The 24965-nt window shown below is 33.0% G+C and overlaps 1 protein-coding gene across 1 annotated transcript; it reads right to left on the bottom strand.

The window, feature by feature from the left end:
- Window positions 1-499: 499 nt before the first annotated feature.
- On the bottom strand, window positions 500-23125 carry LOC139499930 (FGGY carbohydrate kinase domain-containing protein-like). Its single transcript, XM_071288586.1, has 16 exons — window positions 23018-23125; window positions 17689-17878; window positions 15896-16013; window positions 14334-14485; window positions 13694-13779; window positions 12714-12841; window positions 11933-12061; window positions 10508-10605; window positions 9672-9779; window positions 9297-9358; window positions 7927-8083; window positions 7406-7480; window positions 6567-6687; window positions 5041-5135; window positions 2496-2557; window positions 500-903 (listed from the first exon to the last, which is right to left on the bottom strand). The coding sequence occupies exons 2-16, from the start codon at window positions 17863-17865 to the stop codon at window positions 825-827; spliced, it is 1647 nt and encodes a 548-aa protein (XP_071144687.1). The 5' UTR covers window positions 17866-17878; window positions 23018-23125; the 3' UTR covers window positions 500-824.
- Window positions 23126-24965: the final 1840 nt, after the last annotated feature.

The raw sequence follows: 24965 nt of genomic DNA, 5'->3' as shown, positions 1-24965 counted from the left end.
GTCAGTCAAATAGGGAAGCCATTTCAGTTTTGTACATTAGGGTATATGATGACTCATAAATTGAGTTTTAGTTTATTCCTTTTCTTTTTATCAGAATTTTGTCTGATTTTTTTAGATAAGGCTACATGAACCATGAAAAATTATTCATTTCAGCTATTAAAACAAGTCAGAATGCAGGAAAATGGCTTTACTTTGTTCAAATTTCCAGGATATGGGGGATGTTGCTAAGCATTGCCAATTTCACTACTGACACAAAGGATGCTTACTATACTAATGGGGTACAAAATAGGAAAAACAGATCTTTAAATAACAATTTTGAAAAGTTACATAATAATTTAAAACTTCTGGGTTAAAGGCCACTTGTTTCTGCAAAAAGTTGATAATTTGAGAAGTGTTTTTTTTTTCCAAATACCATAAGTCAAACTGTACAGTGACGGAATGTTTTTTTTTTGTATCCTCCCTTAAAGTGTCATTTCATGCAGCAACAAAGATGGAGATAAAGGGTTTATCTTTATTTTTGCTAAACATAATTAACAATTACATATGAGAAAAAAAATGCAGATAAATAAATTAATTCTGCATAACATGATTAAAAATTAAACATAACAAATTATTGCCATGAAAGATTTATAAATTTATTGGTTAACAACCAGATTAAAATTTCTTCCCTAGTAAGATCACTTATTATTGTTCTTGATTAATCTTGTTTAAATACAAATAATTACATTCTGTATTATAAAATTGAACAAATCATTACTGCATTGACTTGAGGAATTCCAAGTCTTGACAAACATTTAATTCCAGTCAAGAGTCACCAACTACTGTCAGCCATCCATGATAGCTGTGTATTCCCTCTGATGTTGAACCATCCCCAGGAACACTTGGTACTTCTTATCATGGAACCTATAATGGGATCATTTTGTTGTTAAAAAGGAATATGTCAACATTGGTGTTGTAACTATTAATCTTATTTATATGAGAAATGGAAGTAATTCATTTGATACTGGCTTAATTTATTGGCTTCATTAGAAGATAACTACTCAAAAGTTTCACCAGATTTACATATACCGCTATTTATTTTTTTAGGTATGTATGTGTTCCTCTGTGTTATTAACAGTAGAAAATGCTAATGCATCAAATGGTAAAGCATGTCAGCATGAGGCTGAATACCAAATTTCAGGGTGATCTAATCAATTGTTCTCAGAAAAAAATGTATCAAAAAATTTGTCATGTGTATAAAGAACCACGAATATTATGAGATATGAATTACAAAAAGCAACATACACTGAAGCATGCCTACATGTACCTTGATAAATTTCAAAAAGTTCTAATTTGAAGTTCATAATAACGATGGGATGAAATGTTCCTCCAATATGAAGTCAATGGGCAAGTAATGTGAAAACTTGTCATGTAGTGTTTCATGTTCACATGATGCTTGAAACAAAGTTTGAGAAATAAAGGCAACAGTAGTATACCGCTGTTCAAAACTCATAAATCCATGGACAAAAAACAAAATCGGGGTAACAAACCAAAACCGAGCGAAACGCATTAAATATAAGAGGAGAACAACGACACAACACCGAAACGCAACACACACAGAAAACTGTTAAAATGGGACAAATAGACAAGGACAAAACCATATATCCCTCCTTTGAGGCTGGGGTATAATTAATGAGAAAAGATAGACAAGAACAAAACCATATATCCCTCCTTTGAGGTTGGGCTATAACTAATGAGAAAAGATAGACAAGGACAAAACCATATATCCCTCCTTTGAGGCTGGGCTATAACTAATGAGAAAAGATAGACAAGGACAAAACCATATATCCCTCCTTTGAGGCTGGGGTATAACTAATGAGAAAAGATAGACAAGGACAAAACCATATATCCCTCCTTTGAGGCTAGGGTATAATTAATGAGAAAAGATAGACAAGGACAAAACCATATATCCCTCCTTTGAGGCTGGGGTATAACTAATGAGAAAAGATAGACAAGGACAAAACCATATATCCCTCCTTTGAGGCTAGGGTATAATTAATGAGAAAAGATAGACAAGGACAAAACCATATATCCCTCCTTTGAGGCTGGGGTATAATTAATGAGAAAAGATAGACAAGGACAAAACCATATATCCCTCCTTTGAGGCTGGGGTATAACTAATGAGAAAAGATAGACAAGGACAAAACCATATATCCCTCCTTTGAGGTTGGGCTATAACTAATGAGAAAAGATAGACAAGGACAAAACCATATATCCCTCCTTTGAGGCTGGGGTATAATTAATGAGAAAAGATAGACAAGGACAAAACCATATATCCCTCCTTTGAGGCTGGGGTATAATTAATGAGAAAAGATAGACAAGGACAAAACCATATATCCCTCCTTTGAGGCTGGGGTATAATTAATGAGAAAAGATAGACAAGGACAAAACCATATATCCCTCCTTTGAGGCTGGGGTATAATTAATGAGAAATATACTGTGATGAAAATACATACTGTCTTTCCTGTAAATCTGACTTGATTAACTTTCCCTTTCCTCCCATCTGTTTTACTGCATCCTGTAATACAAAATAATTGAGATATGAAAATGCATCATTTGAACAGACAATTTAAACCATGGTAATAAAGGACGCTATTTCAGAAATTAGTAAGTTAAATCAGTAATGTATAAGTTAAATCTTGTATAGAAACTAATTTTTGAATCTACACAGTTTCTGAACTGTGCTAAAGACACCCCAATCAAATTATTCAGATCATGTTTTATGTATATATGTTGTGTACAAGTTATCATTTTGTACAAATTATAATTTGTACAAAAATATTGTACAAATTATAATTTGTATTTTGACTTTGTACAAATTGTAATTTGTACAAAAAGTGGTTGTACAAATTATAATTTGTACAAAATTTGACTTAAATTCACTTATAACTTGTACAATAATTTATGGTATGGATCTTGTTATGTAAAAGCATTGATACACACCAAAGAAGTTGTATTCCATGACCACACAATCAACCTTATTAACAAAATACAGAAATATTTCTGTATCACTTGTTTGAGTATGTGAGTGAATTGTGGCAATGGGAATAACACAGAATCATTTGCTTCTCACATTCGTATGTGCCCCCAAAATAAAAAAAAAACTTTCCTGCTTTTATAGCGAATATGGAAGTGCACAAATGTTGCTGTGAAAAAATTCCTACAGCAGTTCAAATACTGTACCAAAATTCTCCAGATGCAATTATTAGACAAATATATCGATGATTAGTTGTGGTACGATCATACTGACATTATACCCAATAGCAAGTTCTTATAATTGCTGTTTTGTTTTCATGGTGATTAATTTTGGATCTGTTAGTCAGACAGCGCACAGTTCCTGGCACATATGATTTGTTTTTCAACGTTAGTGTTATCCTAACTGCTTCAATTTCTATGATACTATCAAAATTGTCACTGGGACAGATATCAGAATTGTCACTGAGGCCAATTTTTATTATATTGTCAGAATTGTCACAGAGGCCAATTTCTATAATACTATTAATTTTTTTACTGGGGCCAATATCTATTATTATACTATCAGAATTTTCTCTGTAGGAGGCCAATTTCAATAATACTATGATATCAGAATTCTGAGTGGGGCCAATTTCTATTATACTATCTGAATTTTCAATGTGGCCAATTTCTATTATACTATCAGAGTTCTTAGCGAGGCCAATTTCTATTATATTATTAGAATTTTCTCTGAGGCCAATTTCAATAATACTATCAAAATTCTGAGTGGGGCCAATTTCTATTATACTATCAGAATTTTCAATGAGGCCAATTTCTATAAGTCTATCAGAATTGTCACTGAGGCCTTTTTTAATATTCTATCAGAATTGTCACAATTTCTATTCGCCAATTCGGCTATAATAATTAACTAGCATGCACGTACCAATAACATTTGCTGTCTATGGGTGTTTTTGCATTTTGTAAATAAGGTTTAGAAGGTTCTATAGTGTGTATCAATTATTTTTTATAACACAATCCATACTATAAATTATTGTACAAGTTATAAGTGAATTTTAGTCGAATTTTGTACAAATTGTAATTTGTACAGGCACTTTTTGTACAAATTACAATTTGTACAAAGTCAAAATACAAATTATAATTTGTACAATGTTTTTGTACAAATTATAATTTGTACAAAATGATAACTTGTACACAACATATACAAATATAACTGTATATTTGGAGCATGATAAGGAAGGCATGGCACATGACCTGGAGTAATTTAGGTTATGAATAGATAAGGATATGGGTGTTACATCAATGAAACTATTACCAAAAAACAAAAATATACATTTGTAAAGGTTCCATGTACCCTGGGATTTGCCTGTGTTTGCTGCTTTCAGTGCATAAGACATAAAAAGCCTTATCTTTTGGCCAAACTCCATTTATCAGTCATATAGAAAACACTTTATTTTAAACAATGTGTTTCTTCATATGCTATTTCTTGGTCTTGAAGCTCTTACATGCACTAGCTCCATGCAGCATTGCTGCCCCCAATACCATCTATATACCTGTTCATTCAAGTTGTCCAAAGCACAAGCTGTAAGCATGGTAGTTCCCAATAACATTTACTTACATATACATTAATAAAATTGCCTAAAGCGTGAGCTCCAAGCAAATTCTATTTAACTGTTCATTATTAAAGTTGCCTGAAGCCTGAGCTCCTAGCAGTGTAGCTCCCAAAAATTTTTACTCTTATACTCACCTGTACATTGTTAAAGTTGCCTGAAGCACAAGCTCCAAGCAATGAAGCTTCCAAAACATCTACTTACCTGTACAATATCAAAGTTCTCTGACACATTGGCTCCAAGCACTGCAGCTCTTAATAACATCAAGATACCTGTACATTATTAAAGTTGCCTCAAGCATGAGCCTCAAGCATGAGCCTCAAGCATAGGAGCTCCCAATAACATCTACATACCAGTGAACTATCAAAATGGCCTCGAGCTTGAGATCTAAGCATAGCAGCTCAAAATAACATCTACTTACCTGTACATTAGCAAAGTTGCCTGAAGCACTAGCACCCAGCATTGCAGCTCCCAATAACACTGATTCTTTTTCATTTGGTAGAATAGCAGGAATACCTACAAAAACAAAATGCAAAATGGCTAATTAAATTACTTCCTCTTTGATGACAACAAAATGGATGAAAAATTTCAAGTTACACAATCATTTTATACACCAATACCAGTACATATTGTATGACATATTTAAAGATAATAATTTTCTGATTCCTGATAAGGTTGAACTAGTTGTAAGAAAGCAAACACGTGTTACAACTCCGGATTCACACAATAAACAAAAAATCACATTTTAAGAATTGTACAAACATGTATAAAGTTTGGTTCAGCTATAAAGTAATTTATTTGCTTACATATGTTATACACAGTCGGAAACCAGGTAGAAATAGAACAAAAGAATCAACGCTCTTTGTTAGAGAAGGCGATAAATGCTTACTGTAATGTTTACTATAGTGACAAAAATTTTAAAAGTTAATAGAAACAAACAAAATTACAATTTTCTTCTCAATTACGAAGTGTTTTATTTTGAAAACACCATTTGCATAAGTTTCCAATTTATTTATTACATAGTTTAGCAGAACAATTAGATATCAAGTCGACGACATGGGTATCTTTCAAGTTGGATGTAGAAAATGCATAACCTCCGATTTTTTTTTTTAATTTACCACGGACGGAAAACATATTAATCTATAAGTTCAGTAATTTTCGTGACTGCCCTTCCATTATGTGACTCAAGAAAAAATTCCAAAAAATGGGTAACAATTGTATTGAAAAGAGAAAATCGAGTGCAACTTTTTATGTTAGGGCGTGTTTGAGTTGAATATTTTGTCTTGATATCGTACAAAGCAAGAATATTTCATACATCGTCTCGCTTCAGATTCTATCATTTTTATATATCAAAGCTACAGGTTGACTTTATAACCTAAAAAAATCACAGTACTAAAAGATGAAATATATGGGTCAAGTGAAATACCTATCTAATGAATCACAAAAACAGAGTAGGTGTGTTCGAATAGCTATTTTTTACTGAAAGTACTTGACGACAGTCTTCCAAGTTGGATGATGCAAATGCATATCTTCGAAAAATTATAATTTTGTGTGTGTGAAAACTAGGGTTTATAGTCTTCAACCACTAAAAAAATCTAGTCTGCCCTTCCAGGAAATATTTAATTAGAATTTTTTTAAATGTTTATGAATTTTCGAAAATTCCACCTGACAACCGATCAGACAATAGTTTTAAGTTGAATCAATGCAGACAAGATCATTAACTGATGCTCATTAGCTAGTTGATACATTTGTCTTTTAAAATACAACTGACATATAAGGATCGTAATGGTGCAATGTGGATAAATTTATCGGTTTCCAAGAGCAAAATTGGCAGCGCGTCATCCCTACAATGGCTTCCATTTCTACGATTGTGAAAATGAACTGGCGTAATGGGGAGATAATTTTGACGAAGTAGAATCCTGACTGATACAATCTAAATTAACACACCTGTAACATCCACATGTGTTTTCACATACACATGGTTCTTACTGAGTCCACCACATATGTAAATCAGTTCTATTGTGTGTCCTCTTTTGACTAATTCATCAAAAATATTTCTTGTTCCATACTAAAACATAGCACAAGTTATAAAGTACATGTAAACATCCTTCAATCTGGAAAATTTGTACAAATAAAATCTGACTATTGTCAACGACAATGTGTTGTCTTCTAGATATATTTCTAGTTTAACTGTTGTTGGGTTTCTGTGACTGTATCTACTTTCATTCAAGTTAAAATGTATAAAAGAATTCAAAGTTGAAACTTTGTAACTTTTTCTGTCAAAGAGTTTCTAAATTAAATATGCAACTTAGTAAAATTAAATGAAAAATGAAATAAAGTTGTAGCATTGTGTAAATATCAAACCTTATATATAAATGAATATTGTCTAGATTTCTGGTTATTATGAAATATTCAGACTTTTTATCACAGGAATATGGGACATTTATGCCCTCAATTTTCTTGGATGTGATATTTTTCTGTTGTTGGAGATCAGAAGTTCTTTAAAATTGTGTGCAAAGTTTGATGTTATCATTTCAAAGATTAAGAATGAAAGGTATAAAACAGAGTATGGTATGGGCTTTGCTCATTGTTGAAGGCCGTACGGTGACCTATAGTTGTTAATATCTGTGTCATTTTGGTCTCTTGTGGACAGTTGTCTCATTGGCAATCATACCGCATCTTCTTTTTTATAAGTACATTTTTATAGTGCATTATAATGCCTAGTTTCAACAAAAACAATAAATTCATATAAACTTTGTTTGCAAAACTCGATAGTTATTACCTACAGCAAGTGCTTGTACTGTTGCTAGATACTTTACTGCCAAATCATCCATATCTGATGACAGGGTCAATCCACTGACCTGAAATACAAAATCTTCATCATATAATATCATTCTTATTAAAACAAAATTAAAGGTCATATCACTATCAAATAAAGAGTGAACTGACACAAGTATTCTTCACCACTATTTAATTCAAAGAAATATTTTTATAAATGAGGTCATTTTTGGTTGGATTTTAATTAATTTGAAACTTATAGAAGCAGAACAGTCATATGAGTTTATTGCTTGGTCATTGTCTTGTTATAAAACATAGATATATAATTATTATATAATCACACATATAACTTTTGTACGAAATTTGCCCCATGTAAAATAAAATATTAGGAGTTTACATCAGGAGATTACAAAAAACAATTGAAATCAAGTTAAGACTAAATCAACAAATTAACTTGAAACAGTTTTTGTGCCTTTCCAAACTGGGATTATCAACAATAATTTACATTTGTGTCAAAAAATGCACTAACCATTCCTTTTAAAGATGGATCTGACAGAGGAGATCTGTTACCATGGAAATCAGGCCAGATATGTAGATGTTTTGTTAGTTGTGACATTGACAAGACTTTGTGTTCATTTGTTAAATGTATTAATCTTTCTTCTAGTACTTCATGTATATGTACCTTTCTGAAATGCATAAACAAAATAAAATATAAAGAAGCAAAGATGGTTGGCTTTCTGAACATTGATAGCATTAAATATCAGTCTCTGCACATTATGTCAAGCAGATGATATTTTTCAATATCTATATACAGATAAGAGTGCACATGCTGAAATGTCTTGCTTTCTTTACTCACCATTGATATTTTGTTGATAGTCCTAAATATATATCTTTACTACAACAATCACGTTAACTACCGGTAAACATGATCCAAGAAAATGAGGCCAAGGTCATATAAACGGAAAGGAGAAATACATGTACACCTTACAATCATTCAATACACTAAATATAGTTGACCTATTGCTTATAGTTTCTAAGAAACAGACTTAATCAAGAAAACTAAACAGTGACCTATGAACCATGAAAATTAGGTCAAAGTCAGATGAACCATGTCAGGCAGACATGTACTGTTTACAATCCTTCCATACATCAAATATAGATGACCTATTGCTTAAAGTTTAAGAAAAACAGACCAAAACACAAAACTTAACATTGGCAGTGAACTGTGAAAATAAAGTCAAGGTCAAATAAAACCTGCGAGACTGACAAATATATACATCTTAAAATATTTCTATACACCAAATAAAGTAGACCTATTGCATACAGTGCAAGAAAATCAGACCAAAACTCAAAAACTTAACTTTGACCACTGAACCATGAAAATGAGGTCAAGGTCAGAACATGTCCAACTGACAGTGTCATCTGACCTTGACCTCATTTTCATGGTTCAGTGGTCAAAGTTAATTAAAAAAAAAAGCTAAAATCGTAAAAATCAAAATTGACCTGTAACTTGTCATGATAACGCTATACCGGTACACCAAATATCAAATCACTATCTTCAAGCATAAAGAAAAAAAGTATTGCTGGACAGACAGACAGACACTCTTTATCTCACTCAGATTTTAATCATCTCTTTACACATCCGGCATTATTAGAATCTTGCATGAGTACCAGCTAAATACTGAATACCACAGAGCTCTTGGTGTTAATTTTTCACTTATATATGTTGCTTTTTTACTACTGTCCCGTTACTTTCAATTTCAATCTTATTAAAATAATTATTTAAATTAGAGAATATAAGGTCATTTCATGAGACAAAATAACACCAACAAGAAATAAGTCTTGGATGAAGTTAAGATGTTAATTCTATACACTGTAATATTAATAAATAATGCACACCTGTCTGATGCTGTGCCCTTTAACTTTCCATAAGCTGGATGGGTTTCCACAATAAAGTCTATCTGAAAAGATTATATTCAAAAATGCATACATGTCCCTTGTTTTTAAGCACCATTAATCAGCTAATTGAAGAGAACATTGAAGGTAATGAAACCAATTTGCCACTCAGTTGTCTCATACCACATCTTCTTTTTATATCTAGAAGTTAACACAACCAATAAGTTGTTTTTATACTACATGTATCTATACGACTTTAAATCATGCATTGTCCAAATTGTTTATAAATTTAACAGAGAAAACAATTGATCCACACCAAATCTTCTAAAGAGCATCAGAATACTGAGAAGATAGACACAGAATGCTATATTTACTTACCAGTTTGCCAGCAGCTGTTTGTCCACCTTCAGCGCTCCACAAGCCTGGTAATATTGGTGAATAATATGGTCCCCACACACCAGGTACAAATATGGCTTCTTGACTCATCTTTAAAATAAATATATATCTTAAAATCTTAAATACTTGAAATATCATAATTCAATATACAAAATGAATTTAGTTTTTTTCAGCAACTGACTAATAAAATTCAATATTCATTCAATTAAGTTGTAGATCACTAAGAAAAAGTGGTTTCTCTTTAAAACAATACTTTTAACTTTTATAGGAAACCGAAAGTTCGATAAGGGCCATATTTGGCCCCAATTATTAAGTTCAATGTTACAGGCGTTCATTTTTACCATACAATTAGGTCAAAAGTAGGGTTTTGGTGAAATTTGACAAAATCAGCCAGATTTCTGCCAAATTTTAGGACCAGGAAATATAGAGTGCAGGGGTAAACAAACTAAATTTTCAAGCTGGACATGTAAAATGTCATTACAAACATTATTTTCAAATATCTTTTTTGTCGAAGTATATGCCCTATGTTTCCTGTCCAATAATTAATGGAAATTTATCGATTTTCATTGATTTTTCGTTACGGGGTAAAATTCAAAACGAGTACTATTTGTGACGTCATGAATAAAATGCACGAACTTAAATTGTTAACAAATATACTTATTTCCTATCTAGTCACTGTATTAGCTATGATTCATTGTAATATTGGTCAATAAATCCTAATTTTAAATTTAGCTAAATGAGGGGGCCATTTTATGGCCTTATCGAACCTACTCCTTTAAGAAAAGGAACGAAACTGTACGAAATACTTTTAAACCTACAATCATGTGGCAAGTAGAAGTTCCACAGATCATGGTCATCCTTGAAGTTATGTCTGGCACGGTAAAGTGTTCATCTTCTGCTATACAACCAACACAACCTGGCAAAATAGAAAATTATATTAACTATGTAACATTTCATTATGGGTTAATATATAAATATATTTTGGTAAACATTTTTATCAATATTGCAATCAAAGTCAGTTTTCAAACAAGTTAATTCAACACTAATGTTTGCATCTGACATTAAAAATATCCTTTGGTGCAACTAAAAATAATATAAATAAATATAAAACAACTAAAAAATGTCAAGGGAGTCAGTTATGAAATCCACCACTATGTTAAAACTTTGTACAGATCAAAAATGTTAGTCTTAATTATTGTGAGACATGATACTTGTATTAAGTTAATGTCCACAAGACTAAAAGACTTACCGGTATGTAATGGGACATATTGCAAAGGGAGTTTGTCTTTAGTGAAACTGATTTTGTGTTTCAACTTTATATACAGTTATTTATTCAGAAATATATCAAAGGGGTCAATATTTTGTAAAAGCTCATGGACTTCACCTGGTAATTGATCATAACCCTTAAAACAGAACTTTCATAGTGGTTAGTCCATCGGACTACTAACACAAAGGTTCCTGGTTCGACTGTATTACTTTTACTATGAAGTTTTGAAAAAAATCTTATCCTACAATTGAAAGTTCATATGCACCACAATTTTTTTTCAAATGTCAAAATATAGAGCTGTGTGGCATATTTTCAACGTTTATATGCTCTGAACTTCTCAGAGTTTAAACTAGCACTAATTTTCTTATCTACCCCTACCTCGAATGAAAGGTTACCACAGATTTCAATGTAAACAATATGCACATGTAAATTTACTGGTAACATTCCCAAGTTATGTCTCTGTGAGATGGTACACAAGAAAGCATAACCGAAAAAAATAATTTTCTATGAATATTCAAGATCTCCCCAAAAGAGGCGTGTTTTGAGAAACAGCTGTATTTACAAAGTGCAACCTATACAGACATTTATTCAAATAGAAAACTCTCTAAAATCAGTTTTTCTCACATTTAAACTCATTTATCAGAATTATAGTCTGAAAGAAATCACTGCATATACAAAGTGCAACCTTGACACCATTCATGAGTATGGTCTTGAGGAAACGATGATAGTCTGTCGGAAGGGGACGATAAATAGCTGACCCGTGTTAAGAGAGAGTCATATCTCTTGCAAGTTAAAGACACCCTTGTAGATCTCGAAAAAAGAGCAGACTAAAGCCACTACAAGGCAGCACTCGCACCCGCAAAGTGGAAAGGGATTAAAAATTGTTTCCCAATCCACTATAAATAAATATGTTTAAACTAAACAGAATTTGCACATGAATTCTAATAAATAATAATAATTTAAAAAGATATAGAACCTAAGACCCCAGCATGTGCATCAATGATAGAAGTTCCAACTGCAGTGCCAGGAACCAGTCCAAGCTGTTCTGCTGCCTCATTGGTCAATCCTTGTCCACATACATCACCAGGTGACTTGACATCAGTTCCTATTAATAAAGCATGTAAAATATTAAAGAAAGTAAATCAGATTCTGTCATTATCTGATTATACTTTTCCTTGAATAGATCGTAAACCACGTAATAACATACTTTAGATTTAAGTTCACCATATAAATTGACAAAATGATATTCAAAAATATTCCATGTTATCTAAAGAAGCAAGTGTCAGAATAATATTTCAACTTGACCAAATATCTATTATATACAGTAATTTCAAATTGTTCACAGCCAAATTTTGTTCACATGAATAATACATTAAATTCACGTTAATTTCACGTTAAATTCATGTGAACAAAATTTGCCTGTATACAGTTCTCAGCTGAAGTTGTCATTCAAAAATGCTTTGAAAAATAACAAAAAAGTATAGAGTCTTAAAAAAAAATAATCTTAAAATGTATCAACTTGATCCTTCAATTTTCCTTGAAGTCTGCATATTGGAATTCACTTCTCTGAGAAGTCTCCCTGTTGGGTCTACACTTCTCCGTGTTTGGCTTCCAGGGAGAAGTCACTTCTCCCCCTATAATTCCAAAGTGTGGTGACCCCTGATTGAGACTGTAAAAATTTCAACTCAGGTAATTGTGATTTATCTTTTAAGCATAATATTACATACAAATGACAGAAATTAAACAACAAAACTTACCACACCTTTGATATTTTTCCTTTACAAAATCATCAAGTCCTATCATTTCCCAGAATTCATCATTCCAACCCCTGTGACCTTGGTCATCAGCTTGGTATGTCCATTTACATGTCAGACAACATAATGACCTGTCCAAATATTGAGCAATGATAAGGTGCTTGCCCAACATGAATTGCTCTCACAGAGTTATACTACTTGTGAGATATAAAATGGTGTTTTCCCATCAAAATCATCTTCGCTCTCTTCACCCATGGCGGATTGAGATAAAATTTCGGAGACACAAGGTAAGGATTTTTATTGGTTGCAGTAGAAACTCGCTGCATCCAATCAAAAAGCGCCTATACCATGATCACGTGTAGATGAAGAAAGTGTTTGTAAACAATTGCCACGTGTTTATTGTGCAACATGTCTTTACATCACTAAACATACGACTATATTTAGTGATAACTTGAATGTTTTTAATCAACTAATAGAAGTCCCTGTGTATGTTTCATGCACAAATGCATGAATGTTGACGCATATTTTCGTTTACCAAGTGTGTAGAATCTAGACGCTACCGTGTTTTTACCTCCAAATTGAAGAGTTCAAGTGCTACCATTGGTCAAGAATAATGTATTCGGAATGGGCGTGACTTTTACTTTCCGATAGATGGCGCAACATTGATATCACAAATGTTAGCTCAATCTGCCAGGGGTGAAGAGAGCGGGAGTGGATCGTAACCCTTGGCTAGCGAAGATGATCAAAATAGTCTTATTGCAGATTTTTAGTACTTTTTAACTCAGCTTATATCTACTGAACATTTTTCCTAGGTCATTACTTTCTAAAATATAAACACTAAAACATATATTTTACCCTGTTTCCAGTGCTGGATTAGCACCCTTTTTTTACAATAGTATTTAAAAAAAACACACCTGTGTAAAGAAGTTGCAATTTCAGTATTTTTCAGAATGGTATCTTATAAACAAGATTCATTATCTTACCTAGTTAGATTTCCTGTAGCTTTCCAAGTTAAATAATCTGCTAAATCAAAAAAGTGTGTAGCACTTTTCCAGGTATCAGGTAAATTCTGTAATACAAAATAATATATCTCTATACATGTATTAATTTAAAATCTATAAAAATCCTTCTGATTCTATGATATCAAATGCTACCTACATCATGTTGCTATTATTGCTTTAATGATTGTGGTGGCTTTTCTCTCTCTCACGTAACACCAAGAGCACGCAAAAAAAAATCATTATTAATCATTAGTAGAGTGGACCCTCTCTTTTGCTTCTGACATTGTCTATTTCTATAGAATTAATGCATATATGGTGATTGATAACTGACAGAAATGATCTTCAAAAAGTTGATCTATGGTAAAAAACAATCTATTCTATTTCCAACTTTTTTAAGAATTTTCAGTTCACACAACAAATAATGAATTATTATTTTTACATTACCTTCCCTGTTAATCCACATTAACAACAATTTGGAATATCATTGATATTATCCATCAGAAGACAATGAATGAAACACCTTCTTTAACAACATTAGTCAGCCAAAAATTCAAAATTTTGTTAATAAATTTGCTATCTTTTGTTATAGATCAAATGAATGAGTCTACTGATTTTAAATAACCTCTTTTATCCACATCAATTTAGGTGGTTCCATTTCTACACTGATCTGACCTCCAGTATTCTTTAACACAGGATGTTGTGTGGAATTAATCCTCTCAGTTTGATCCACAGCTCTATGGTCCATCCACATTATTATGTTACATTCAGCTTTACCTTTCAAATAACAATTTCATTCAAATATAATAAGTAACATTAAATATTTTCCATAAATAGTTTGATTTGCCTGGTGAAGAAGCTGTCACATGATTTCAAAATGGTGTTTATACCTCATTAAAAGATATCTTCACATGTTTCATTGGTGATACAACATGTCAACAGTACTGTTCACAACTGACTGGCTACTACACAATATATACAATGTGCTTCGTCCACACTGTTCACAACTGACTGGCTACTACACAATATATACAATGTGCTTTGTCCACACTGTTCACAACTGACTGGCTACTACACAATATATACAATGTGCTTTGTCCACACTGTTCACAACTGACTGGCTACTACACAATATATACAATGTGCTTTGTCCACACTGTTCACAACTGACTGGCTACTACACAATATATACAATGTGCTTCGTCCACACTGTTCACAACTGACTGGCTACTACACAATATATACAATGTGCTTTGTCCACACTGTTCACAACTGACTGGCTACTACACAATATATACAATGTGCTTTGTCCACACTGTTCACAACTGACTGGCTACTACACAATATATACAATGTGCTTCGTCCACTGTTCACAACTGACTGGCTACTACACAATATATACAATGTGCTTCGTCCACACTGTTCACAACTGACTGGCTACTACACAATATATACAATGTGCTTCGTCCACACTGTTCACAACTGACTGGCTACTACACAAAATATACAATGTGCTTCGTCCACACTGTTCACAACTGACTGGCTACTACACAAAATATACAATGTGCTTTGTCAACACTGTTTCATACTGATAAAACTGAAACTTCTGTATATGATAATGCATTCAATTCCACTTGCGCAGGATGTGGTTACCATTCAGGAGCACCATAGTTCATCTTCAGTTTTTGTTAGGGTCAATGTTGCTCAATTTAGTTTTCTGTGTATTGTTTCAGAGACTTGTCATTTGTCTTTTTCTCCAGCCATGGTCTTTTTTTTTCGTTTTTTTTTTTCATTATATATATTTTCGCATTGCACCTTGGTAAATTCTCCCGCCCTTTTTAAAATGATTAAATGTTCTGCTTGGTAATAAATAAAGGCATACTTGATTTTTCAATAGTTATGTATAAATAGCTTAGGCTTAATATTATACTTAAAATTGAAATGATATTGTTTCACACTTTGCCAAAGTTGTTCCATTGTTGTGAAATGGTTTATATCTAACATCTCTACTGAGACCAAGTGATAGTTTGTATCTATATATAGCAGAAATAATGGGGGAAATCTTCAAAATGACATAAAATATTTGTAAAATAATTATAACTGACTCCCTTGAATATAGGGGGAAAACACATCTGAAGGATTAGCTACTACATAATGGACTATTTTTTATAGAATTTTGTACATTACCTGAAGGACTAACTGTAACAGGACTATCATTTTCCTCAATCACTACTAATGAACATGTAGCATCAAAACCTATTCCTCCTATATCTTCTTTTCTCACTTCAGAATCTAATAAGATTTTCTGTAATGAACATAAGCGTGTCAAAATATCAAGCAATTTACACAAAACCCTTCAAATAGCAGTATATATATATATATATATATAGGTGTAATACCACCATTGATTTTCCCCTATTAGTCTTTGTTAAATTTGCACTTTTCAAAAAAAAGTGCAGAATTTATCCTTGTTTCAAATAAAGAAATACTTGGCATGAGTAAAGTTTTATCCTGTCCAGTACTACAGAAAAAAAATCACATACCATTTCATTGCATATAAGAAAATAACCATCAAATTTCTCCCCTTATTTTATCTGTGTACAAGGTTTAATCACTATGTAACCTCAAGATTACAAAATTTTCTATAGAAATCCCAAATAAAAAATAATGGTGTTTTGAAATACCCAAGACATATGTTTATGAAACAGAAATGTTTTCACTGCAATAAAATGTAGGATTAATTACCTACAACTGTCAAATTCAAGGGAATATTTTTTTAGACCTACTTTCGTATACAACTGGATGTGACGTACTATGATTTGGTGGTATTACACCTAAACATGTACATTTGTAAATCTATTTATTGTTTTATGTTTCACACCATGTTCTTCAAATCTAGTCAACAGGTTGCAATAATAGTGTTTCAATAACAACAATATGTGATGAGTGAAACCCATACGGAACCCGATGCAACAACATTGTACCCATATATCCCCCCAAAATTATGTATCCATATGAGATGGGAGACAACTCCAGCAGAATTAAGAAGAATTTTGTGGCAATATTAAACGTTAAATTCTAGTTTTGTTTGTCAAAAAATGCTTCAAAAAAATGTAAAATTGATGTACTTTCAAATCATTTACTGAAGTTAGTTCGTATTTCCCTGGTTAATATTGAATTTCAAGACACAAACATTTTTTCTGATTCAGGAAGGGCTAACAAAGTAATGCTAAAAACTGTAATGAATAAAATAATAAAAAGGACCAAAACTTTCTGCAAAAGCTTTTCATTGTGGTTTAAATACCTTTGTTTCAAGGGGATCTTTTAGGCAAAATACCGGTATGTTTAATTACAGAAAAATGTGACAACCATTATATATATATCCCCCTCAATTCTCTACACAGTTAAACATGTCTAAACCAGTTAGATTAGTTAGATAAGTTATAAGTATTTATATTGATGAATTTATGTGAAGGTTGATTTTTTTCTCTGTTACCAGTTATCAGTTATAGACACACAGCCTACATTGCATAACATAAGGATAGTTTTGTACATCTTCTCTTTTAATTGAAAGCAACTAAGTTAATTGAAGTGGAAACTTCACAGAGATTAAAAAAATACCTTATCGATGACTGCAATATGCATTTCAGGAGCAGTCAAAGCAAACTTATCTGAAAAAATGAAGAAAATAATTGGAAAAGAGTTTTATACCTTGGAGAGTAACTGTGACAATCATCAGAATCCAAACGAATCTAATAAAAACATTCCTAAAATAAAGATAAAACTGCTGTCAAATCAAAACCTATTTTCATATCTTGTAGAAAAACTTTAAAATGGTTTTGATAGGATATAATATATTCACTACACATCTTTTACCTTTAGATAATTTGCCTTTAGACATCTTTACTAACAGACCAGGAATTTTTGTTAACATCTGTCAACGTAATTTTTTTCTGGCTAAATTTTTTTTTATCTGGTACCTTTATTGTATGAATGACAGCATTCCAGATATTAGATGATGATTGCTCATAATAGTCAGCTGAGGGGGTCCATATCTTGATTTCCTCTGTTGCTATGGTTACCAAATTTCCATGACTATCAAATAATGCTGATCTAACACTCCCTGTCCCAACATCTACACCAATATAATATTTCATATTACCATAGAAACTGAAATTATTCAATATTTTTAAGATGAAGAAGGTTAAAGATTGCAACTCAAAATTAAATATTGCTTTGTAAGTCAATTTTATGAATTAGAGATATCTGACTTTGTCTAACTGCACCTAGGTCTATGTGCTTTTTCAACATTATAGGTTACAACATAATTCATCACTTATAATCTCTTTTTTGTTCATCTTCTTGTATTTCTGTTTATTTATCTGTCATCAGTTTCTCATTTGCCATTTAAGTCCTTTTAATGGCTTTTACAGCATGCAGGGCTTTCCATTGAAGCCGGTAGCCGGCGGAAATCCGCCGCTTACGGTGGCTTCAAGTGCCGGCTACTTCACTGACAAAAATATAAATTCAAAAAGAAAAAAATATCTTTTTCAAATGTTTACAGGCAGCCGAGAGACGTATTGTCGCAAAGTCGCGGTCACGATAAACAAGGATGAAAAGTCAGTGTTTACCTTGGGCTAAGTATAGTTCACATGAATTCAGGTCACTGATTGGTTGTCTATTTAAAGTCAGAATGCATCGTTTCTTTTCAAAGATAACAAGAGAGACGTTCCGGTGGTCATTGAACGATAACAATAGAGACGTTCCGATAGTCATTAACTCGTTGGTTTTTTTTTTGGCTTTTGAAACGTGAAGACAATCAGATAGAATGACAATCTTATGTTATGGAATATTATTAGTCAAATTAAAGAAAGTGTAGTAGATCATATTGTTCAGAATCTGGAAAACAGTATCTTTTGAAGTTCATTTTTCAAAGCCCACGTGGTGTTCAGAGAATCAAGGTCAAAAACGAAAGTAGAATATTGTCGACTCGACCTCAAATGAATAACATTTCCTAATGATTTATGTATCCTACTTATTGAACAGTTTACAAAAAAAAAAAGAGAAAATCAGAGGATATGTCAATTTTCTGTCAATGTTTGAGAAATAATTATAATTTAAATACGCGTAACTGTCTTAAGAGAGAAAAGGGGGGTCATTTGTTTACAAATGCACGTAGTTATGCAAAATAAATCGATCAAGATTTCTAACAAACCGGATGATTATTTAAATAAAACTCCTTTAAAAGTAAATGAATTTTAAGCATAAGGTAATGAAAATAAAAAACTAACATAAAAAAAAATGAAATTTCTTTAAGTTTTTTTTTTTCTTTCTTTAATTTCATACATAAATAATGGACATTTGAAAGATGAAATTAGGTGCCAGGAGATTGCGAGAATGCAGGATTTTGCTCTATTTATGCCAGAGCTTCTGGAGGCCTTGAGCGGCCCCCAGACCCCCGGCCGTAAGACACCAAGCTTACAGCTTGGTGGGCGTCCGGCTTCGCCGAACGCATGTTACAGCCGCTTATAATTTTAATTGAGCCTTCTACTTCAATTTCAATGGAAAGCCCTGAGCATGCTTTGCAATATGGTTTTTCACATTGTTAATTTATGACCTATACAGTTTTGTAAAGTTGCTAACTTTTACCCTGTTTACGTCAATCATTTGGTCTCAGACTGAATTTGGTGGAGAGTCAATTCATTTGGTAACCATACCACATCAGTGGCGGATCCAGAACTTTTCCTAAGGGTGGGGCCCGCTGACTTACCTAAGGGAGGGGGGCCCGCTCCAGTCATGCTTCAATGATTCCCTATATAATCAACCAAATTTTTACCACGAAAGGGGGGGGCCTGGATCCGCCTATGCACATCTTATTTTGAAAAGTTGGGTGAAATAATTCAGATGAAATGCCCCAGCAGGTTATATTTATTAAAATGCATTGTTTTAATTCATATATATGAACTAGAGGCTCTTAAGAGCCTTATCGCTCATCTTGGTCTATGTGGATATCAAACAAAGGACACAGATGGATTCATGACAAAAATTGTGTTTTGGTGTTGGTGATGTGTTTGTAAATCTTACTTTACTGAACATTCTTGCTGCTTACAATTATCTTTATCTATAATGAACTTGACCCAAAAGTGACAGTGGAAAATATTTTGTAAAAATTTACAAAAATTTACAAATTTTTTGAAAATTGTTAAAAATTAACTATAAAGGGCAATAACTCCTTTAGGGGTAAATTGACCATTTTGGTCATGTTGACTTATTTGTAGTTCTTTAAATACTTTGCTGTACATTATTGCTGTTTACAGTTTATCTCTATCTATAATAACCAAAAGCTGCAAAAGTTTCTTAAAATTACCAATTCAAGGGCAGCAACCCAACAACAAGTTGCTTGATTGGTCTGAAAATTTCAGGGCAGACAGATCTTGACTTAATGAATAATTTGTTTTCTCATCAGATTTGTTCTAAATGCTTTAGTTTCAGAGATATGAGCCAAAATCTGCATTTTACCCCATGTACTACTTTTAGCCATGTCAGCCATCTTGGTTCGCGGGTAGGGTTATCGGACACATTTTCTAAAAAAAGATACCCTAATGATGATTGTGGACAAGTTAGATTCAATTTGTCTTAGTAGTTTCAGAGGAGAAGATTTTTGTAAAAGAATACAAAAATTTACAAAAAATTGGTAACAAGAGTGCACACACTGAAATGTCTCGCCTTCTTTACTATTCATTGATATTATGTTGATAGTCCTAAGTATAAAGCTTTATTACAACGGTCACATAAACTTAACATTAACCAAGATAGCTTAACAAAGACCAATGAACCATGAAAATGAGGTCAAGGTCAGATGCCCAAACGCTACCTACCCAGAAAAAAGCTGCCTACTCAAATTCTTTTATTGTCCTGATTTGAAGAAGTTTTATTTTAATCAGATAGGCATGAAGATTAATAAACACCTGATACTTCAATTTCTCTTTTAAAAAAGAAAAAAAAGAAAACGCCTACCTACCTACCCACAGTCTCAACCTTTGGGTAGGGTTTGGGCAAACCAAAATATTTTTAATTGTGGCCTAAAGTATGAGAAAAACAGACCAAAACACAAAAACTTAACTATAACCACTGAACCATGCAAATGAGGTCAAGGTCAGATGACACCTGCCAGTTGGACATGTACACCTTCCAGTCCTTCCATACACCAAATATACTAGCCCTATTGCTTATAGTATCTGAGATATGGACTTGACCACCAAAACTTAACCTTGTTCACTGATCCATGAAATGAGGTCGAGGTCAAGTGAAAACTGTCTGACAGGCATGAGGACCTTGCAAGGTACGCACATACCAAATATAGTTATCCTATTACTTATAATAAGAGAGAATTCAACATTACAAAAATTCTGAACTTTTTTTTCAAGTGGTCACTGAACCATGAAAATGAGGTCAAGGACATCGGCCATGTGACTGACGGAAACTTCGTAACATGAGGCATCTATATACAAAGTATGAAGCATCCAGGTCTTTCACCTTCTAAAATATAAAGCTTTTAAGAACTGAGCTAACGCCGCACACGTAGCTGCTGCCACCGTAGCCCCGCCACTGCTGCAGGATCACTATCCCTATGTCGAGCTTTCTGCAAAAGTTGCAGGCTCGACAAAAATTGACTATAGAGGACAATAACTCCTTAAGGGGTCAACTGACCATTTTGGTCATGTTGATTTATTTGTAGATCTTACTTTGCTGAACATTATTGCTGTTTATCTCTATCTATAATAATATTCAAGATAATAACCAAAAGCTTCAAAATTTTCTTAAAATTACCAATTATGGGGCAGCAACCTAACAACAAGTTGCGTGATTGGTCTGAAAATTGATGGGCAGATAGATTTGACCTAATGAACAATTTGATTTTCATCAGATTTGCTCTAAATGCTTTGGTTTCAGAGATATGAGCCAAAATCTACATTTTACCCTTATGTTCTAATTTTAGCCATGGCGGCCATCTTGGCTGGTATGCTTGGTCAACAGACACATTTTTTTAAACTAGATACCCCAATGATGATTGTGGCCAACTTTGGTTAAATTAAGCCCAGCAGTTTCAGAGGAGATAATTTTATAAAAGTTAATGACGACAGACGACAGCGTACAACAACAGACAACAGACGCCAAGTAATGAGAAAAGCTCACTTTACCTTTCAGGCCAGGTGAGCTAAAAAAAAAATGGGAATTGCAGTAATTGATCTGACTTTCAAAAATCCTGGATCTGCCCCTGCTAATGGATGGTAGACTACAATTTTTTTCAAACTGCAAAGGTTTGTTTGTACCCACAAATTTTCGAGATGTAAACAGACATTTTGTTCAATTGTTATGGAACCTTTAAGGTTCATCATAACCTTTTGGCTAAAATGGCCGTATTTACACCCCAAATTTTACTCTGAGTACAGACTAACCTATACACCTGCAACAGTTTTAAGGGATGGCAGGAACTAGATATATAAATTTTAAATGCATTTTATGTTTCAGAAAATTATAAACTTTTCTAGATTTTGCTATCCATTTTTTTTCGTTCCTGCAGAAGGTGCAAAAATTAACTAAGTAGTGAAAACGATTGAGAAGCTCCCCTCATATAATCAATGTTGTGAGTAGTATTGATTTAAATGGACAATAGATGGACAATAGACACCTGTAAACAATAGGTGATTTAACAGGTTTAAACTGTGTTACTGAATGGACCGTATCAAATGAAACTCAGGTGTTTGTTTATTTTGCTATCTTCTGCAGACTGGAAAAAAATGAACGTCAAAATCCAGGTTAAATTTTAATTTTCTGAAACGTAGACTTCATATAACTTTTATATATCTAGTTCCTGCCATGCCTTAAAACTTTCCTGGATGTACCAGTTTGTTTGTACTCATAGTAATTTTGGAGGTGTAAACACGGCCCTATTTTTCAATTCCTTATGATGAACCTTAAATAACAAAGGGCATATGTTACTGGAGATGGTGTAGTGCAAATAATTATGACGTCTGGTAAGGCTATTTTAATTATTTTCTGGGACGCCTAGAAAGCGTCCCAGCAAAAAACATGAAGGAAGGCGTCCCAGAAAATTATTTTGGACTAGAGATGGTGGCGTAAACCGTTCAAGAATCAAAGTGACAACTATTTTAAAAATGTTATAACTTATATTTCCAAATAGAAAACAATGTTCCAGATTGATACTCTGACTTTGCATTGTGTACTTCTGATTGTAAGTGCAAGAAAAATATGCATTTCAAGGTGATGTGTTCATATGAAAAATACCTGTTTTGTGATGGGCTCAGAGTGAGAAGGGGAGAGAAACTATCTAAACTGCTGTAGTTTATTTATCAGCTGGTTCTCGACCTACATCGATCTACATCTTGTTCGTAGCTCGAAGCGTTAAATTCAAAGAGGATTCTAGTTGCATACCTTTTTAGCTCACGGCCTGGTCCAAAGGGCCAAGTGAAATTTTCTCATCACTAGTCGTCTGTCGTCCGTCGTCTTTAATTTTTACATTTGTCATCCTCTGAAAGTGCAGAGACAAAGTCAACAAAACTTGGCCACTATCATCATTTTTAGTTTTAAAACTGTGTCTTTGTCAAATTTAATCATTCACACTTGGCCACATAGGGGTATCTAGTTTAATATGTGTCCGGTAACCTCGCTTGCCATATAACACTGAACATATGCCCGACATGACTAAACTATAATAGAACATAGGGTTTGTCTTTTATCGCGACACCAGGCAATTGGAGCTATCTGACATGGTATAAAAAATATATATCATCAGGTTTAGATCCATCTGCACTGAAATTTTCAGAAGAATCAGACAACACGTTTTTGTGTTGCTCAGTGCCTCTGGGGTCCTACTAAAATGCGCCCGGGAGCGCCCGGGTGAAGAAAAGGCGCCCGGGGAAAAGAAAAAGCGCCCGGGGAAGAAAAAATAGCGCCCGGGGAAAAGAAAAAGCGCCCGGGGAAAAGAAAAAGAGCCCGGGGAAGAAAATTAGCGCCCGGGGAAATTATATAGATATTTTATTGGCATGAGACAACTTTGTGTCCGGCGATGAAATAAGTTATGCACATTGATTTTTTTTTTAATTTTAGACAAGTAATTTGTAAATTAAGATAATAGATATTTTTAATAAAAACACAAAAACAAGTATAAATGTTTCAATTTTAACAATAATATATGAAAAGGCCTACTATTTCGGAAGACAGATAGTAATGGATCACAGTTTATGTTGAAGATTTATAAAATGTAAGACATCAAAGACATGTTTTTCAAAAACGATACCAAAATGAAAAATGTAATAAAAAAATTTTCACAGAAAAGTATTAATCTAATCAAAATTAAAGAGTAACACATAATAAATCAGCAAATAAAGCGGTACTATACATGTACCGTAGTTAAAATAAGGGGGTAAAAAGCAGAAGTTTTGTTTAAATTTAAAACTAAGCATTAAAATCCTGATAAGCATTGCCATTAAAACAGTTGTAGTTTTATAAAAAGATATCATATATCCTAATCAGCATCTGCACAAAAAAAGGTGTTCACCATGCAGTTGCTAAAATATTAGACCTCAGGCACTGATTATTTTTTTTAAAGTAACAAAATATACGTTTTGATCGAGGACAATATCGTTCATGATTCTTCTATATACTCTCATTTATATTTATTTACTTATTTATATACAATTTTGAAATCTAAAATGCAAAAGTGCAAGAACCGGCACTTTAGATGTTGCATTGTACATATCCCAATTTATATTAAGGACAAAACAAGCAATGATTTTTTTTATGGAAAAAATTTAGTTATATAATATTATTATTTTATTCTCCCGGGCGCTAATTTTCCTTCCCCGGGCGCTTTTTCTTTTCCCCGGGCGCTTTTTCTTTTCCCGGGCGCTCTCGGGCGCTCCCGGGCGCTTTTTAGTAGGACCGGTGCCTCTGAACTTGGATAAGGAAGTTTTTGGTTATTATCTTGAATATTAGTATAGTTCGAGATAAACTGTAAACAGCAATAATCTTCAGTAATGTAAGATCTACCTGAAGGAGTGTCAATTGACATTTTTTGTCATATTCAATTGAATTATTTGTAGATCTTACTTTGCTGTGAACATTACTAGTACATTTGTATAGGAATTGTCCTGTCCCCAAGTATATAAGGTTGACGGTTGCCTCTTTGCGGTATACTTAACATTTCCTTTGTATTCATATTGAAAATGCCTGC

This window comes from Mytilus edulis, chromosome 1 (assembly GCF_963676685.1).
Source record: "Mytilus edulis chromosome 1, xbMytEdul2.2, whole genome shotgun sequence".
Lineage (NCBI taxonomy): Eukaryota > Metazoa > Mollusca > Bivalvia > Mytilida > Mytilidae > Mytilus > Mytilus edulis.
Note: the sequence above shows the minus strand (reverse complement) of the source record. Positions and strands in the feature narration are given on the sequence as shown.

Excerpts from the sequence above, each read along its gene's own strand:
- LOC139499930 (XM_071288586.1), bottom strand. The coding sequence starts at position 17,865 with ATGAAATATTATATTGGTGTAGATGTTGGGACAGGGAGTGTTAGATCA. Across the intron at positions 8,084-9,296 it reads AAGGGCACAGCATCAGACAG|AAAGGTACATATACATGAAG; the intron begins GTGTGCATTATT and ends TATGCATTTCAG. Across the intron at positions 7,481-7,926 it reads ATCCATCTTTAAAAGGAATG|GTCAGTGGATTGACCCTGTC; the intron begins GTTAGTGCATTT and ends TTTGTATTTCAG.